The 16,956-nt window shown below is 40.9% G+C and overlaps 1 protein-coding gene across 1 annotated transcript in view; it reads right to left on the minus strand.

The window, feature by feature from the left end:
- Positions 1 to 16,956, minus strand: part of LOC122811873 (uromodulin-like) — a 549,630-nt gene that overhangs the window by 225,864 nt on the left and 306,810 nt on the right. The window contains exon 4 of the mRNA XM_044084012.1: positions 11,090 to 11,240. Within this exon, the coding sequence (XP_043939947.1) occupies positions 11,090 to 11,240 (151 nt within the window). The remainder of the gene's footprint in view (positions 1 to 11,089; positions 11,241 to 16,956) is intronic.

Raw genomic sequence — 16,956 nt, forward strand, 5'->3', positions numbered from 1 at the left:
CCTTTCGGCAATACATTGGAATGTAATAAAGTGTTGCTACATGAAAGCTGTCTGTGTATTTCTGTCATAGGTATTTGCAGTCATTGGAGTTTTATTGGTGACTGACCCTCTTTGGCTAGGGTTGCCACCTTTTCAAATGGCCATAGTGGGACATTTTCAGGACACACATCAGATTTTACAGGCTGACACAAACCCACATTTAGTACAAAGGATAGAACTTTACTTTTTTGCCTAAATAAAAGCTTATTCTTGTAGCAGTTTAGCTGCTTATCCTGTTTCTTGTAACATTTAGGTATTTTAGATACAGAAATAACTATTTTATGCAACTATTACATAAAATATGGGACATAATTATGTCCTACAATCTCAGGACATTTGCCATTTTTGGTCAGGACATATCCACCCAAAGAGGGACTGTCCCTCGCAAAGTGGGACAGGTGGTAACCCTATCTTTGGCTCATGTTCATAGGATGGTTTACTATTGAAATGTCGATCCCGACATGTGCAACTCGTCTTGCACGAAAGCGGAACTGCGATCGCCACTACACCGACCCCCAGATGTGCGAACGGCAAAACCTCGCCCCTATCCGACCCATGGTAGCATGGGTGTGGAGGTGTTGTGCGGCCGGTAATGTCGATCGTCGAAGTTTTCGCGGTTTCGGTTCACTAGTGAACAGTTTTCGCAGTTTCGGTTCACGCAAACACGTCGATGATGTCGCCGTTCGACCGAAGTGCATTCGCACATTCAATAGTAAACCCCATAGGACATATTTGTAATAGTGTATAGGCATATACTCTCCATATCCTTTGTTCATATAGTTTGGTCGTGGCGGAATGTGTGATTGCTATGGTCTATGTTATACTCATATATGAACACTTCAACCGCTGTATACAGGACGCCTATGGAATCCCAAACACACACAATTCCGACGCCCACAGTACCAGGCCCAGACTCCCAAACCCCACATTACCGAACACTCAAACTCGCGACAGTCAAACTAGCGAAAGTAACAGAAACACAGAACACACACATGCACACACAGACACACTGCTTCCCACCACATCCAAACAAACCATCCTACACTACGTATGAGCAGGTGGGCAAGCCCCCCTACACCCCCCATGTGGGTGGCTGCGCCCCCTCCCACACCCCCCTACTTTAATATTCTACCTCCAAGATTGCACAGACACACAAAGCAAACCCACACACACATTACAGTCCCCCAGAAACACACAACACACTCAGAACACACACTTACACACACTACAGCCCTCAGAAACACACTTACACACAGTAACCTCAAATGACATAACAGCCCTTGCAGGTCTTGAAATCGGGACCATGAACACCACAGTCACTGGCTTTACCACTGAGGCATCTGAGATATGTACATCTTTTATGGTGTTTAGTATTACAGTGTACTATAGCCGTTCCTCACTACTGCAAATAAATGTGTAAGTCAGTAGGTGTACATATGTATGATACCTGTTAATGTTCATATATTTGTTAGTGTTGCAATGTGACCCTTTCAGGGTGTATTATGGATGAGAATGCTTCTTGTTTTGTGTCCTTTTTACATTGTATCCATACTCCACGTGTACCCCTCCAGTTCATGTAATGAACATCCGACACAGGCCCTCCTTGATGCATATTCCATTAGCCAGCGGTCCTCCCCTGCACCAATCTCCACATACACAGCAACCATTGCTTCTTTGGGGAATTAGGTTTATATTAATAGTTATAATACCAGAGCTGCATGTGTTTTGCGTACCCTTCTATCCATTTGGAATGCTTCTGTGTCACAAAGTGTGTTCATAGATGTTTATATATATATATATATATATATATATATATATATATATATATATATAGCTATAGACGTTACTGTATATATATATATATATATATATATATATATATATATATATATATATATATATATTTCTATCTATGTGCACACATCAGTGACGTATATATATATATATATATATATATATATATATATATATATAGTATTAATTTGTAACACTTATACATATGCAGACTTGTATATGTTGATTCACACATTACAGTACATTACAAAGTACTGTACATATGTACACAAAGTGACTGTCCCATTTGTGGTCTGTACTGTGAAATGCCTGTAGTATAAGGTGTAGTCTAACGACCACTTAGCATGTATACAGATTAGATGGCTTAGTGGTAGGTCCCATGACTGTGGTGTGAATGGTCCAGGGTTCAACACTTGCGATGTATTAGACATGTTTTACTACAGAATAAGGCTAATTTAAGCAGTTGTAAGCAGGTTTAAAGGTGTTTGTGCAACATTATACCAGCAGTTGTACACAGATCAACAAACTTTACATCCTACAACCTGTGCATGCAAATATGGCCACTTCTGCTATCTACTCAGGATATATATGCTTCAGTGACGTAACATCTCACTATGTGCTTGCATAACATTACATTGCCTGTTAACTGTACCCTCCAGCACACATGGGTATATGTGTGTTCCAAATGTTTATTATTCTGTGGAATACTACCTATATATGCAAGCTGTGGTTAAGGTATACTATGTAACATGTAAAACATCTCTGACTTTATTGAGATTTGAACCACGACTGCACAGATATTGTGCAAATGCTGTGGCCATTACACTATTGACATTACCGTTCCTTCTGCCTATTTCCTATGTTCATGAATCTTATGTGTAAGCTTGGCTACACAACAGGCAGAGCCACCCACACCCACTGAACTTCTCGAAATACCGACATAACACATGAATTGAGAGACTATACATTAACATCCTAACTGCATTTGGCATAGCCCCTCACTGACACACTTCAGGGGAAACCTTGATGTGTGACTGGGCAACAGTATATACACCCCTGTGATCATGTGTCCCAGAAACATACAGCCAGGGTGTGGGGGAGCCACTCCAGTTTTATAGCTGCAAGACCTGTTGGGGAAATTGAATGCTGTTGGGTTGTCATGTTAACATGCCCTTTTGAGATCACTATGTGGCCCTATCACCCTACAGCACCACAGTCTTCAAAAGCTTCCAGTAACTCTGCCTGGAATCACTTCATTGACTATGCTTGACAGAGGCTCAGTTACTTCATCAATGGTGCAGATAAAGCCACCACATGGTAGTTATGCTTCTAAATGCCCTTGGGCAGATAGCCTACTACCAATCTGTGAGCCTCTACAGTGCAGGACATCTCCAACATCATATATGATTATACAGAGTTTTCTGATCACATTATACAGTGTAAAATCACCATGTAGTTCGACAACAGTTAAGTACAGCAAGAGCATACAGACTACTGATACATAATCACTCCAAAAGCCTATCTTGGAAGCTAGTGGACTTGTATAGGTTTCAGGCTTTGTATTGCTTACCAGTAGTTACCTACAGGAAAGATGGGACACAAGCACAGATGGGAAACATGCCTGCAACAATGCCATACCAACTTGCATGTGTCAGCCTAAGGCTTTGGAATGCTGGGCAAGGCTATTGGCACTCCCATAGTGCCACTTTTAGGCATGTCTCAGAGGTGAATCTCACCTCCATGAACTGCACAATAGCGGAATCAATGAGGGTTAGGCTACTCAACACCAGAGGTAGTATTCACAACATGCATGCACTCACAGCACCCCTTAGTATGGACAACATCTACATCTGTTCTGTGACTGGGACCTGTATAAGGCTCCTGTGAACACACCGGCACTACCAGACTACAACCCATAACACACATTTCAGCCACTGAACATGGACTGGCACAGACATGGAGGGGTCTATCCATATTCATTGGGGATATCTACACCTCCAAGTTAGTGGGGCAGCATGATACCTCTGTGATCATCCATGTGCAGCTAACATCAGTCATGACTGCAATGCAAACTGTGATCTGCTACAGATACCCCTCCATGACCCAGGAGCACCACTGCAACTATCTGGAGACAGTAGTAAACATGACAGTCCTACCAGACACCCTGTTATTGGTCAGTGTTGGCTACCCTACACTTAACTGGATAACCTACTTGAGTATTCACTTCCAGGCCCAGCACTTCCTGGTATTTATCACCTCATATGGCTTGTATCAGTTGGTAGATGTACTAATGAGAGGTGAAAACATACTAGAAGTGGTAATCACTGACATGTGCAACAGGTTCACTACAGCAGAGGTAAACTGGTCACTGTTTAGATCTGACCATGAACTATTTACTGAAGATTTCCCCGCCCAACCATCTCCCCACCCAAGGAACACACAGTGAATGCCTTTCCTACAGCTAAATTCACAGTACTAATGACAGAGGTGGGAAGGTTCACAGCTCACATGCTCAGGGATGACACTGCTCAAGATACAGACAGAATTACAAATGCACTCTATAAGCACCTACAAAGATGTATGGGTCGTGCCATCAATGGTAAATCAGAAATCGCTACTCCTACATAAGGACACCAGTCTGCTGAACCCCTGCATTATACAGGCTATACAACAGAAGTAGGACAGTAGTCCAGAACAACAGCAAACCCCAAGACATGCAGACATTAGTGACCAGTATTAGCAAGATACTTAAGTTACTAATGTAATCATCCAAGGCTGACATCCAGAGGTAAATAGGCATGGATTCGGAAGATGACCACAAAAGCTTTTTTGGCTATGTCAAGGGTCTAAGCAGTAACACACGGATTTGCACTGCGCTGGTGCAATATTGCCCTGAATATACTGACCCTACTGATATCACCAACACACTTGATAATTCATTCGGAGCAAGCTTCATCCCCTACAGGGCCCACAACAATACCCAAAAGTACAGTATCCCAGACATCTGAGACATACAGATGGTAATGGCCCTTTCAAACGGCATGACAGAGCATCAATGGAGGCAGATGGTGTCCCAGACTGCATTCTGCAGACACTACAAGACAAAGTGACCCCCCCCACCTAATATAGCAATTCAACATCAGCCTCTACACAGGCTACATGGCCATTCAATGGCACATGGCAACAGCTATTCCACTCCACCAAGGTGGTGACACAACTGACCATGGTAACTACCACCCCATAAGCCTGAGTAGCCTGATCTGCACGGCTATGGAGCGTATCCTCATGGCACTCATTAACATAGACTATGGTAACCTCCAGACACTTGACCCAACCCAGGTCAGCTTGACTGGGTGCAGATCATGCCTACTGAACCTGTTTGACATCTTACAGTCACCTAGACTTTAGGTGTGGGGTGTTGTAGTTCACACATACTACCTGGACCTCGCCAAAGGTTTTGACACCATTCCCCACTCAGGTATTATTTCTACACTCACCAGCCAGTACATACACCCATACATCACAGGTTGGTTTGCCAACAGGCTTACACACAGAACCCACATGGTAAGCCTAGCAGCCTCCAGGTCCAACTCTTGAGCAGTCACAACTGGTGTCCCACAGAACTCAGTCCTGGGACCCCTACTGTTTGCCATATACTTCTCAGAGGTACGGGCTAACACAGGTGGACTACAGCAGACCGTGCTTGGTGTTTACTGCAAACTGGGAGCCATAACTGAAAGCCCAGCTGTCACAGATGTCCTTCAAGGGGCCTTACATAGACCAACACAGGGTGCCAGAGTCATGGCCTCCAGCTAAAGGCCACACACTGCATGGTCATTCTATTTTGAGAAACTACACACACACATATTAACATATGAGTGGCAAACACTATAATTCAGACGAGGTAATGGGTATGTGGGGACTACATTAGATAGTGATCTCTCCTTTGACAATCATATCTGTGAAGTAGTTAGGACATCCGTCTATGCAGGCCATCTGATTACTTAAGGGTTCGCATCTAAACAGACTGAGGTTATTGTACCCCTTTACTCATCACTCATCACTCCCATCATCGAGTATGATAACCCATTTTGGATGTACCTCAGAAGACACATCCAACAGCTGGAAGGTCCACAAACGTACCTTGCCAAGAGGGATAATGCCCTCAGACATGTGTCCTATGCTGCCAGACTGCATAAACTCTTGCATTACTCAGTGGCATCTCGTTTACTCAGAGATGATATTTGCTGGCCAACAAAGCCATGTCCAAGTCAGGCTTAATGGCTATGCTCCACATATGGGAATCCATGTCACAGTGAGCCACACACTGTAATAAGCTACACCTTGCCACAACCATAACTGGAAGATGCTGGAGTAAAAGATTCCTGTCACAGGTACTCCCCATGCTTTGGAACTACATCCCTGAGTACATTATATGGAGCCCCTCACTAACACTCCAGGGAATCCTTGCAGAGTGGGTGGGGAACAGTGGATACACCCCAGGGATCCCGCAATTGGCTCTGCTCCACAGAGGGACAGTTAGTTAATCAATGGGGTGGCGACAGCAGACACATTTTGGCTAGGCTTATGAATGGCCTTGGGCAGTTAGGCATGTACCTACCTATGTACCTATGAACCTATATATACAGTATCGACACATGCTGATAGCTTAATTTACTGTTCAGGTACTGACTTACCTTGTGCCAATGGCAGTTGTGTGTACAATAGTTGAGGGCTGCCTGTGTAGGATGCTCACAGTAGGCCACCTATAAATGACAATTTACAGGTGGACGTGTGTGTATGCCATCCATGCTTACTGTGTGTGCAGGTGGAGAAGGGTGTCAGTCCATAGGTGCCTACACTGTCAGTGTGTGTGCTATACGTTCCCTCTTTGCCAAGGAATGGGCATACTGGGCATGCCTCCATCTGCCTACTGGGGCTGGCACAGGGTGTTCGTGGTATGAGTCCCTCTGTGCCTGTGGGGCCCTTGGCAATGGTGGTGGGCTGTGAGGGCCTTCACCATTCTGTCCCTGCTGCAGCTGTTTCCGCAGGATCATATTGTGTAGCATGGCACATGCTATGAAGATGTGGGCATACATGCCTGGAGAGTACTGCAAGGATCCACCAGATATGTCCAAGCAATGGAACCGTGATTTCAGCATCCCAAACACACGCTCTATGATTATTCTGGTTTCTGCGTGTGCCTCATTATGCCATTCTTACATGGGTGTGTGTGCATTTCTGATGGGAGTCATCATCCATGGTTCCAGTGCATAGCCAGCATCCCCCAACAGGTGGCCATATGGGATGTCCCCCCTGGCAAATACCTGATACAGCTGTGAGGCATGCCAGATGTGGGAGTCGTGATAGCTTCCAGGGCTGCCAGCACACACATCCAGGATAATGCCCTGGGCATTGCACATGAACTGGTAGTTGATGGAGGGGTATCCTTGCGGTTTTTGTAGCACCTACCCTGCTCACCTGGTGGTGACTTGATGTGTATGTGCGTGCAGTCTATTGCACCCAGTACCTCCGGGTAGTCTGCCACACAGTGGAAGAAATGCATATTGCTGGTCAACTCCTCCTGCATTCCGGGGATATATATGTGCTCATTGGCATGTGGTAACATGGCATCCAGGAATTGGTGGAGCACCCTTGATGCTAATGCCTGTGAGATCCCCATGATATCCCTTTGAAAGATACCTGTGGCTAGTATTCTCAAGCTTACACATACCTTCATGTCCACTGGGATGGGTTCCCCTCTGTTATTTCTGGCTCTGAGGCGTGGCCAGCACAGCTCAACAAGTTGCTGTATGGTGTCCCTGTCTACCCTTTAACACTCTACTATCTCCAGATCATGTAACCCCTGGCAGGTTACCCTGGGTCTGAACACTCTTCTCCTCCTCCAGTGCCTGATATGGTTGTCAGCATATGTATTTTTTGGGTAGGGCCAAAAGAATAAATATATAATTTCACTGAATATATAAATAACAGTACTGATTTCCTTAAATTTACCTTTAGAATAAATTATGAGAAGTTGCAGTACTTTGATATAGAAATATACAAGTTAAATTCAAGTGTACAGAAAGAGTACATATTCTAACTTTTATTTGCACTTTGGAAGTGCACACCCTGCATACTCTAAGAAAAACATAGTAAAAGGACAATATATTAGGTCTTGCAGAATGATGTCCAGAGATGAAGATTTTGAAGTGGAAAAAAGTTTAAGGAAAATGTTCAAAACGAGGAAATACCCAGATGATTTGATTGATAAAATAGAGATGGAAGTGACAGAAAGGAGACCAAATGATTTTAAGCCAATATTAGGAGTTACTGCACTTGATACAGTAGGCCCGAGAAAAAAGGAAAATGATAATTTTGGCAGTGCACTCATCATGGAGTACAATGCAAGTGCAAAAATGGTAAAAGAAACCATAGATAGGGAATGTAAAAAATTCTTAACATTTAGTGACATAGAAAAACTAAAAAATGAAAAGTTAAGACTAGTTTACAAAACTCAAGTAATTTAAAGTATTTACTGGAAAATGGTATTAATCAAGAAGCTCAAAGACAGAGAGAATGGAAGGGAACATTCAAATGTGGACATTGTCAACAGTTTACATACATTAGTAATGCAAAAAGTATTCATTTGGACAGTAGGGGAATCACCCTGGAAGTCAAGTGAAGTCAAGTCAGTAATTGTGAATCTTGTGGCCTTGTATATTTAGCGAAATGTCAATCTGTGAAGCATTCTATGTAGAGAAGACAGAGCGTAAGCTCAGGAGAAGAGTTTACGAACATATGTATGACCTACAAACAAATAAGGAGACAAATGCTTTGTACAAGCATAAAAAAGGCTGAGAAAATGCGCATTATTTATTTTTTGTGTTAGAAAGGGTAGAAAAGAACGGCTGAGGTGGTTTATGGGGGGAATGTTTAGACTACAGAAAGTTGTGGTGGCAGATCACTTTGGAGGCCAATAAGCCACCGGGTCTCAATGAACACATCTCAATAGCCCCATTATTAAAATTAAGAGCGGCTAAACTGTGAAATGCATTTGCACTTTTTTTTTAAATCAACATGTTTTAACTTATGCCTTTTAGTATGTATGTTTGGTATTTAATTCATTTAAAAGTATTTTCAAGATTTTTTTGTAATATGGTATAACACAAGCTTTTACCATATTTTAAAAATGCATATATTTATTATTTTTTCTGTTTTTAACAGTTTTTTAACTGAGTAATGTTATTTAAATTGCCTTATGGCGGTATAGTATAAATTCATGTGTTGTAATTTTATGATTTATCTACTAGATGGGGTATCAAGTTCATTTAAACTAAATATTGAAGCTGGTATTTTTAACAATTGGTTCTTAATGGAATTTTAACTTTAAATTCATTTTTGAAGTTAAGTGGTTTTAAAGCAAGTCTTATTAATTTAATATGTGCTTTGGAACAGGATCCCAGTTCATATTAGGCAGAGCCCCTCACTGACTCTCTTCAAGAGAAATCTTGATGAGTGGATGGGAGATCGTAAGTTTACCTCAGGGGTTACATCTGTGTCACTGTTAGACAGGGGCACAGTAAACTAATTCTATTATATAAGGGGACCTTCACTGTGTCACTACTAGACCGAGGCACAGTATTCTAGATTTATTCTGTACATTTTTGTACCATTTCATGGGGTGGCAAAAGCCACATCACTATGGCTAGGCTTACAAATGCCCCAGGGCAGATAGCCTAGTACTATACTATGAAACTATGAAACTATGTACTCTATTCATTATTTATTAATGTTTCTTCTTAATATTATTTTTTTTTTAGTTTTAATGATTGCAACATATATATATTAATGAATTCAATCAACCTAATTAAGTACAGGGTATAAATGTTGTAGTAATAGGACAGCCCACATCTGATGAAATGCTTTTTAAATGAAAACGTATTGTGGAGCGTTAATGTGCTTGGTTTTATGGAATAAAACATGGTGAAGTGCCTCAAGCTGTCAGTGGTGGTCTTTACAATTTCATACTGCTCAGGGCTTTATTGTTTTGCCTGACAAGCTGCTTCATTTCAGACATTTTAATAACCAACCTACAGTCCATACATAGCTGTTTGAGAGCCACCCACTATTCTTTACTTAAATTATATTTAATTTTATGTCTATCTTTAGAAAATTCATGAAAAAGATTTTCTGCCTACTAGAAAAAAATGCAAAAAGTGTTACAAAAGAAGCAGTTTCTGTCATATTAATCAGTATTAGTAGATAATTAGTCAAAACACTTTAAAAGCAGACAGATGGACTCTGATTCATGCGACTCGCATCCATGATGTCTTTGGAATAGATAGCAAGGCCAGAGCTTGTTAAATCTGGATAATGCAGTACCAATGTGCAAACAATGCAGCGCAAAGCAGCACACAACAAGTATTTTTATAAGCTAGAACTGGAAACTTATTTGAAAACTACATTAAAATTTAAAGCAAGTTAGGAAAATAGCTATAACGTAAGCCTGGATAAAACAGAATGCACAGAATACCAGCAAACTTGGTTCCCCAAATGAAGAATCTTCATCCACAATAAACAGTATTAACGAATTAGCAATACATTTATATCAAAGTCATAGAAATGGAAGTGAATTAAACAAAAATTGCTTATTGCTTCCCTGATGTATTTCAGAGACATAGCAGTGACAATTCTTGTGGCTGATAATTCACATTCCATTGCCTGACAAGGAGATGGAGCACAAAGAAATACAGACAAATAAAGAGTATATCATGCTATGAAGTATAGTTTAAAAGCTACACTTGTCTAGTTGCTGAGCACATGAACTGATGTACAAGTTACTCTACCCATGAATGATACAGAAACTCATTTCTTTCATCTGTAAAGGAAGGAACTTTGTCTGCATAATATTGCAAATGTGTTTTTTCTTCCTTACTGACACAAGTAAAACCATGTTGCCTGACTTCTAGCCTGTCATAATTTGACAATAACCCCTTCAAGAAACCTCAAAGACTTCTGTGAGTGTGGTAATGTACTAGCAAAACAGTTTGGTCAGAAACTTGTAATATTAGCATATATGTTAGACATTTTCTTTTTTTTTTTCAGTTTCAAATTCAGTTATCCTTGTTTATTGGCCTTCATCTGCATGAATGATTTTTAATATGACTAACATCATCAATGTACATAAGGCTAAATATGCAATAAATTGAAACAAAATATTTATGCCTGAGTTTTGAAACTTGTGCATGCTTACCGTTGGACATATTCCTGCACAGAGGGAAAAAGTGCAATGCAAGTGTACTTGTGAATATCTGCCAATTCTGAAAGCATTCATAGAAAAATAAGCCACAAGACCTTCTCCATCCCGAATAAAATGGATGCTATTAAACCATGAAACTGGACAGCTGTAGAAAAAATTTAAATGAAAAAATTAAGTACTGTCAAGAAAACTATTTATTAATTAGAAAATTCTTAATAAATAGAATATATCAAAACTTCTTTAAAAGACTCGCTGTTTGCAGTGAATTAATTGAAACAGAAACACATACAGGAGCACATCAACACATGCAAGGTAGCTAAAACTGCATGGCTTACTGAGTATGCTGTATTGTTCATACCTTCCACAGAGCACCTTCAGGCATTATTAATGGTGTCATTACATGCTAGTGTTGTATTTTTTTCTTTCTGCATGAATTATGCTGTGTTAACTACTACTTAAACAACAAGAACTGCTGCATATTTTACTATTGTCTGTGAAAATATGCTTAATTGGCATATACTTTGATAGTGGCCAATGTGATAACATCTATGTATGTATGACTCAAGTAGGTGAACTGAACCATCTGTGCCCCTTTCTTTAGTCATGGACTAGTGGCAAAAATAAAAAAAATGTTAGAATGCTAGTGGAAAATACAATCATATACTGCTATGTAAAACAAGGCAAGTGATAATTTACAATGTATAAAAGTGCATTGGGTCAAAATCCTGCTGCTGGAAACTTTCAGGTAAAGGCTCCTCCTTCAGACTGGCTCAGCAGAAAGAACTAGTCTGAATTCACCATATCAGAAATATCCTGCACTGTCTATATATCCCATGATGAGCACCTCTTCTGTGTTGACCTCCAGTGACAGAGATCACACTTTCAGCATTCTCTAGGTCTGTGACAGTGTTGTTTCTGTTTTCAGATAAAGAGTGAAGGATGCACAACCTTTCATGCATGTGAAGGAGCTTGTAGATTTGATTTTCCCCTGAGACTGGTTATACCAACAAAGAAGTTTTTCTGACACTCCAACATTACCCCCCCCCAAGTTCTTTACCCACGTTCTCTTTATTTGCCTTTTCTTATTCTGTTGCTACATTTTTATTTACCTCTTCCATTGTGCTATGAGCCATGGCTGGAAATGATCTGCAAGCTAATTCAATTATCTTGTTAACAAATGATTAAATTAGGAAAAAAAAACAGTTTGCCCTCATTGACATATTTAACTGTATGTAGTGAATGCTGAATATCTTTGATGATGAATTCATAACCATTTCACCAATACCATGTTATATTGCTATGTAAATTAATAATCATTGGAATTAACTGTATATGGTGAGCCTTACAGCTGAACTACAGCATGTGGTGGTATTATAGGGTGACTAGTACATGCAACACACATACCTGAGTACATAAGAACATAGCTTGTAGCATTATGTTAGAATCTCCAGGTGCAGTTTGTATTCCTTACTATTGTGTATAACTGAGTTCTGACTAGTGTACTGGCTGCTACTGTAGTTTAAGAAATGCCTGCATTATAAAACACATGGAATTTACTCACAAGTCTGCATTAACATAACTGCAATTTCATGACAGTTTAATTTAGCATTAATTCTTTCATCTTTCAGAATTGCAGACCCCACAATGTAATCCTCTGTTTTACAACACGGAGAAATTAATATCAGGACATAACTTTAGTTCTGTAACATCTTAACTTTAACCTGATACAAAGTATTGATTATAACCACAGATTATAGAACATTTTAGTTTAGTGTTGCCTTCTTGGCCTTTGCTGCAAGATCTAGACCATACTTTGTCAGGTTAGCTATTACATGATAATTGCATGTCCCTGAGTTAAACTCATAAATTTTTATGTATAACAGTTTAAGCTGACCATACACATTTTTGCCTATAAATCATTTACATCACTTACATATCATTTATAACTTTGAAGGACCAATGAGTTAAGGCGGATTAATATCAAAGAATCAGGAGAGTGATTTTAAACAGCACAACTTTTTTTATGTAACAGTTTCATATTTGGCCTTTGTAGTGTTCACCTTACTTCGCTAATAATTTAGTCTGAGCACAGTCTCTCTTTGCAGACCAGAAAAAGTGACATCAGCATGATTTACTTTAACTTTCCTTTATCCTGGAAATAAAAACATGTTTAGATTTAACTGACTGGCTAATAACAACAGGAAGCAGCTTTCAATTTAATTAATTAAAATTTTACTTTACAATGCAATTAAATTAATTTGGGTCTATATCATATAGTCGTAGTTTTATAACTTCGAGCACGAAATTTACAAACCATTCCATTCAAAGTTACAAAACTTCAACTATGAATAAAAAAAAGGAAAAAAAACAAAATAAACTGTTGTAAGCAATGAGGCAAGCCCCCCTGCATCCCGCACGTAGGGATGGAGGGAGTGAGTGAATACTGCAATGGTGAAGTTATGGTAAGATTTTACACAACTCCAGTATGTCATTACATCCACCACTGCAGGATTCATTACTATATAGGAGAGTGCCAAAGCTCAATAAGAGACTTGGGAGGAGGAAGCAGCAGTAGAGCCTTCTACAAAACTATAAAGAATGGCATTAGCAAAACCAGGTCTAACTTTGGAGATACCGTCCAACTTGCAATGTTTGGTAAAAGTATGCAAGGAAGTCAAGGTAGCTGCTGCCAAAATAAAATTAGTGTCTGAAGCCTTTAAAAAAGCACCAGAATAAGCCACAGCTCTAGTAAAATGAACTTTTACAGAAGAAGGAAAGCTATTGCCATGAAAAGTGTAACAAAAAGAAATGGGCTTTGAAATCCAATTAGAAATAGTTTGCTTGGAAACAGCCAATTAGTTTGCTTGGAAACAACCAATTCTAAAGACCTAGGATGAAAGGAAACAAACAACTGATCAGATTTTCTGATAGCTTTAGTCTTATCCAAATAAAATCTGAGCTGTCTATGCACACCTAAGGTATGCAGCACCCTCTCACTGTCAGATTATGGAGAGGGGAAAAAAGTAGGAAAATTAATAGACTGATTAAGTGAAAACTCATTAACCACCTTGAGCATAAATGAAGGATTAGTACGCAAGGGCATCCTTTCCTCCTGAAATATGAAAAAAAGGTGGACAAGCCATAAGGGCTTGCAACTCAGACACCCATCTGGCACAAGTAGGAGCTACCAAAAGAACTGTCTTCCAAGAAAAATGCTACAAGGAAGCTGAAACAGCAGGCTCAAAAGGAGCCTGAGTCAGTTTCTCCAAAATTAAATTGAGATCCGAGGGGGGAGGAGGAACAGGCTTCATGGGAAGTCTAATATTAAGGACGCCTTTAAGAAATTGCTTAGCCTCAAATCTAGAAGCTAACAGGGGAGTTAAAGGCAGACAAGCAGAAAGAGCTGATTAGTGGCCCTTATTTGAAGAATAGGCCAAACCAGCATTGAGCAACTCACACAAATAAGAGAGAACCAAAGGAACATCCATATTAAGTGGGTCCAGGTCATGAGAAAGACACCAAATAGAAAACATCTTCCATTTAGATAAGTAGGATTTCCTAATGGTAGGTTTCCTGGCCTCCTGCAGGACTTGCAGCACATCCTCAGAAAAAAGATGTCTATGAGTGATCAAAACCCTATCACCCACAGTATCAGTTGAAGCGTGGACAGGTGGGGATGATTGAGAGATCCCTTGTCTTGTGTGAGTAGATCCACCCTGTGAGGTAACATGTGATGATTGTCCTTGGCTAGATGCAGAAGTAGAGAGAACTAGTGCTGTCACGGCCAAAAGTAAGTCACCAACAAGATTTTGGGAGCATTCTGTTGAATCTTGAACAGGATTCTTGGAATGAGGAAGCAGAGGGAATGCATAAAGAAACATCCCCTTCCCAGAAAATGAGAGGGCATCCACATTCCATACCAGAGGACCTGGGATTCTGGCATAAAGCAGAGGAAGTTGTCTGTTCAGTGGGGAGGCAAAGAGATCTACTTGAGGAGTACCCCACTGGTGAACAATGTCCAGAAACACATCCCTGTGAAGAATCCATTTTTGGGATTGAGTGAAGGACCTGCTCAGAATGTTATGATCTGAAGGAATATAAACTGCCTGAAGAGTCACTTGATACTTGACAGCCAGATCCCATACCAGAAGTGCCAGCCGGCAAAGAAGGTAAGATCTTGTTCATAGGTTCATACTAGGCTATCTGCCATAGGGCATTTATAAGCCTAGCCAGAGTGTGTTTGGCTTTTGCCACCCATTTTAAAATAACTTTGCTATGCCCTTTTTTGAGGTTAGTATACTGTGCCTCTATCTAACAGTGACACAGAAGTGATACCCGGGGTAAACCTACGATCTCTCATCCACTCATCAAGATTCCTCTTGAAGAGAGTCAATGAGGGACTCTGCCTAACCTGGACTGGGATTTTATTCCAGAGTGAAGGGAGCCTCTGGGTTATGAATCTGTCCCTCCAGCATGTCCTATTTATTTCAGTGCTGAGGTTCAAGTCTCTCGAGTGCGTAGCTCGATGGGATTTGGATTTTCTGAGGTGCAGCATGTCCATTAATTCCGGGTTGGACATGGCTTTATACGTCAGGCACAGATCGCCTCTGAGCAGACGGTATGCCACTGAGTAGAGCTGGAGTTTCTTTAACCGGGCAGCATATGGCATCTGTTTGAGCCCTTTGATCCTCTTGGTGAGGAACTTTTGGGGTCTTTCCAGTTGCTGCAGGTGTCTGGTAAGGTACATCCCAAAAGGGGTATTGTACTCAATTATGGGCCTGATGAGGGATGAGTAAAGAGGCATGATGACCTCCTCTGATCTAGATGTGAATCCCTTTATGATTAGGCAGGCTATATAAAATATTTTTCTAACCACTTTGGCCACGTGGTTATCAAATGAGAGATTGCTATCAACTTGGGTCCCCAGGTCCCTAATTACTTCTTCTGTACTTAATGGATTACCACCTATGTGGTAATTTGTGGGCACTTTGTTTTAGCCAAAGGGGATGACTATACACTTTTTGGTGTTTAGCTTGAGGCCATGGCTCTGGCACCAGTTGTCTATTTCTATGAGGCCCTCTTGGAGGATGCTTGTGTCGGCTGGAGTGTCGATTATGGCGCCCAGTTTGCACTCATCTGAAAACTTGGTCAGCCACAGTCCTTCCGTGTTGGCCTGTACCTCCGAGAAATATATACCGAACAAGAGAGGTCCCAGGACTGAGCCTTGGGGGACACCACTTGTAACTGGTTTGGAGTCTGACATGGCTCCAGCAATTCTAACCATGTGGGTTCTGTTCTTGAGCCAGTTTGCAACTCATCTAGTGACATAGGGATTTATATTTAAGCTGGTGAGCTTATCTATAATGCCCGAGTGAGGTATTGTATCAAAGGCTTTTGCGAGGTCCAGGTAGGCTGTGTGGACCACCTTCCCCTCGTCAATGGCCTTAGTGACTGTTTCAAAGAAATCAACCAGGTTTAAGAGGCCCCCCGTTTGTTGATATACCACATAACTGTGGTATTGTTTGTGAATACCGTGAGAGGCCCCGGAAACAAAAGAGGATGAAAGCCCTGAAGAGCCAACATAGGAGCTCTCATCTGTTTGATGTTGATGTGCTCCTTCTGCTGATGAGGTGGCCACACTCCCTGAACCTTTAGGGAGACAAACGTTGCTCCCCATCCCACATCTGAAGTGTCTGTGAACACATCCTGAGAGGGAAGAGGAGGATGAAAAGGGAGCCCTGGATTCAGGGACAACTGCTGAATCCAACACAGAAGTTCCTTCATGAGATAATGGAGAAGAGGAACTGTAAAGTCTTGAGAATGCTCATCTTGAAGCCACACCAACTTCAGAAACCTCTGGA

This window comes from Protopterus annectens, chromosome 1.part1 (genome assembly GCF_019279795.1).
Source record: "Protopterus annectens isolate FY-2018-M chromosome 1.part1, PAN1.0, whole genome shotgun sequence".
Classification (NCBI taxonomy): Eukaryota; Metazoa; Chordata; order Ceratodontiformes; family Protopteridae; genus Protopterus; species Protopterus annectens.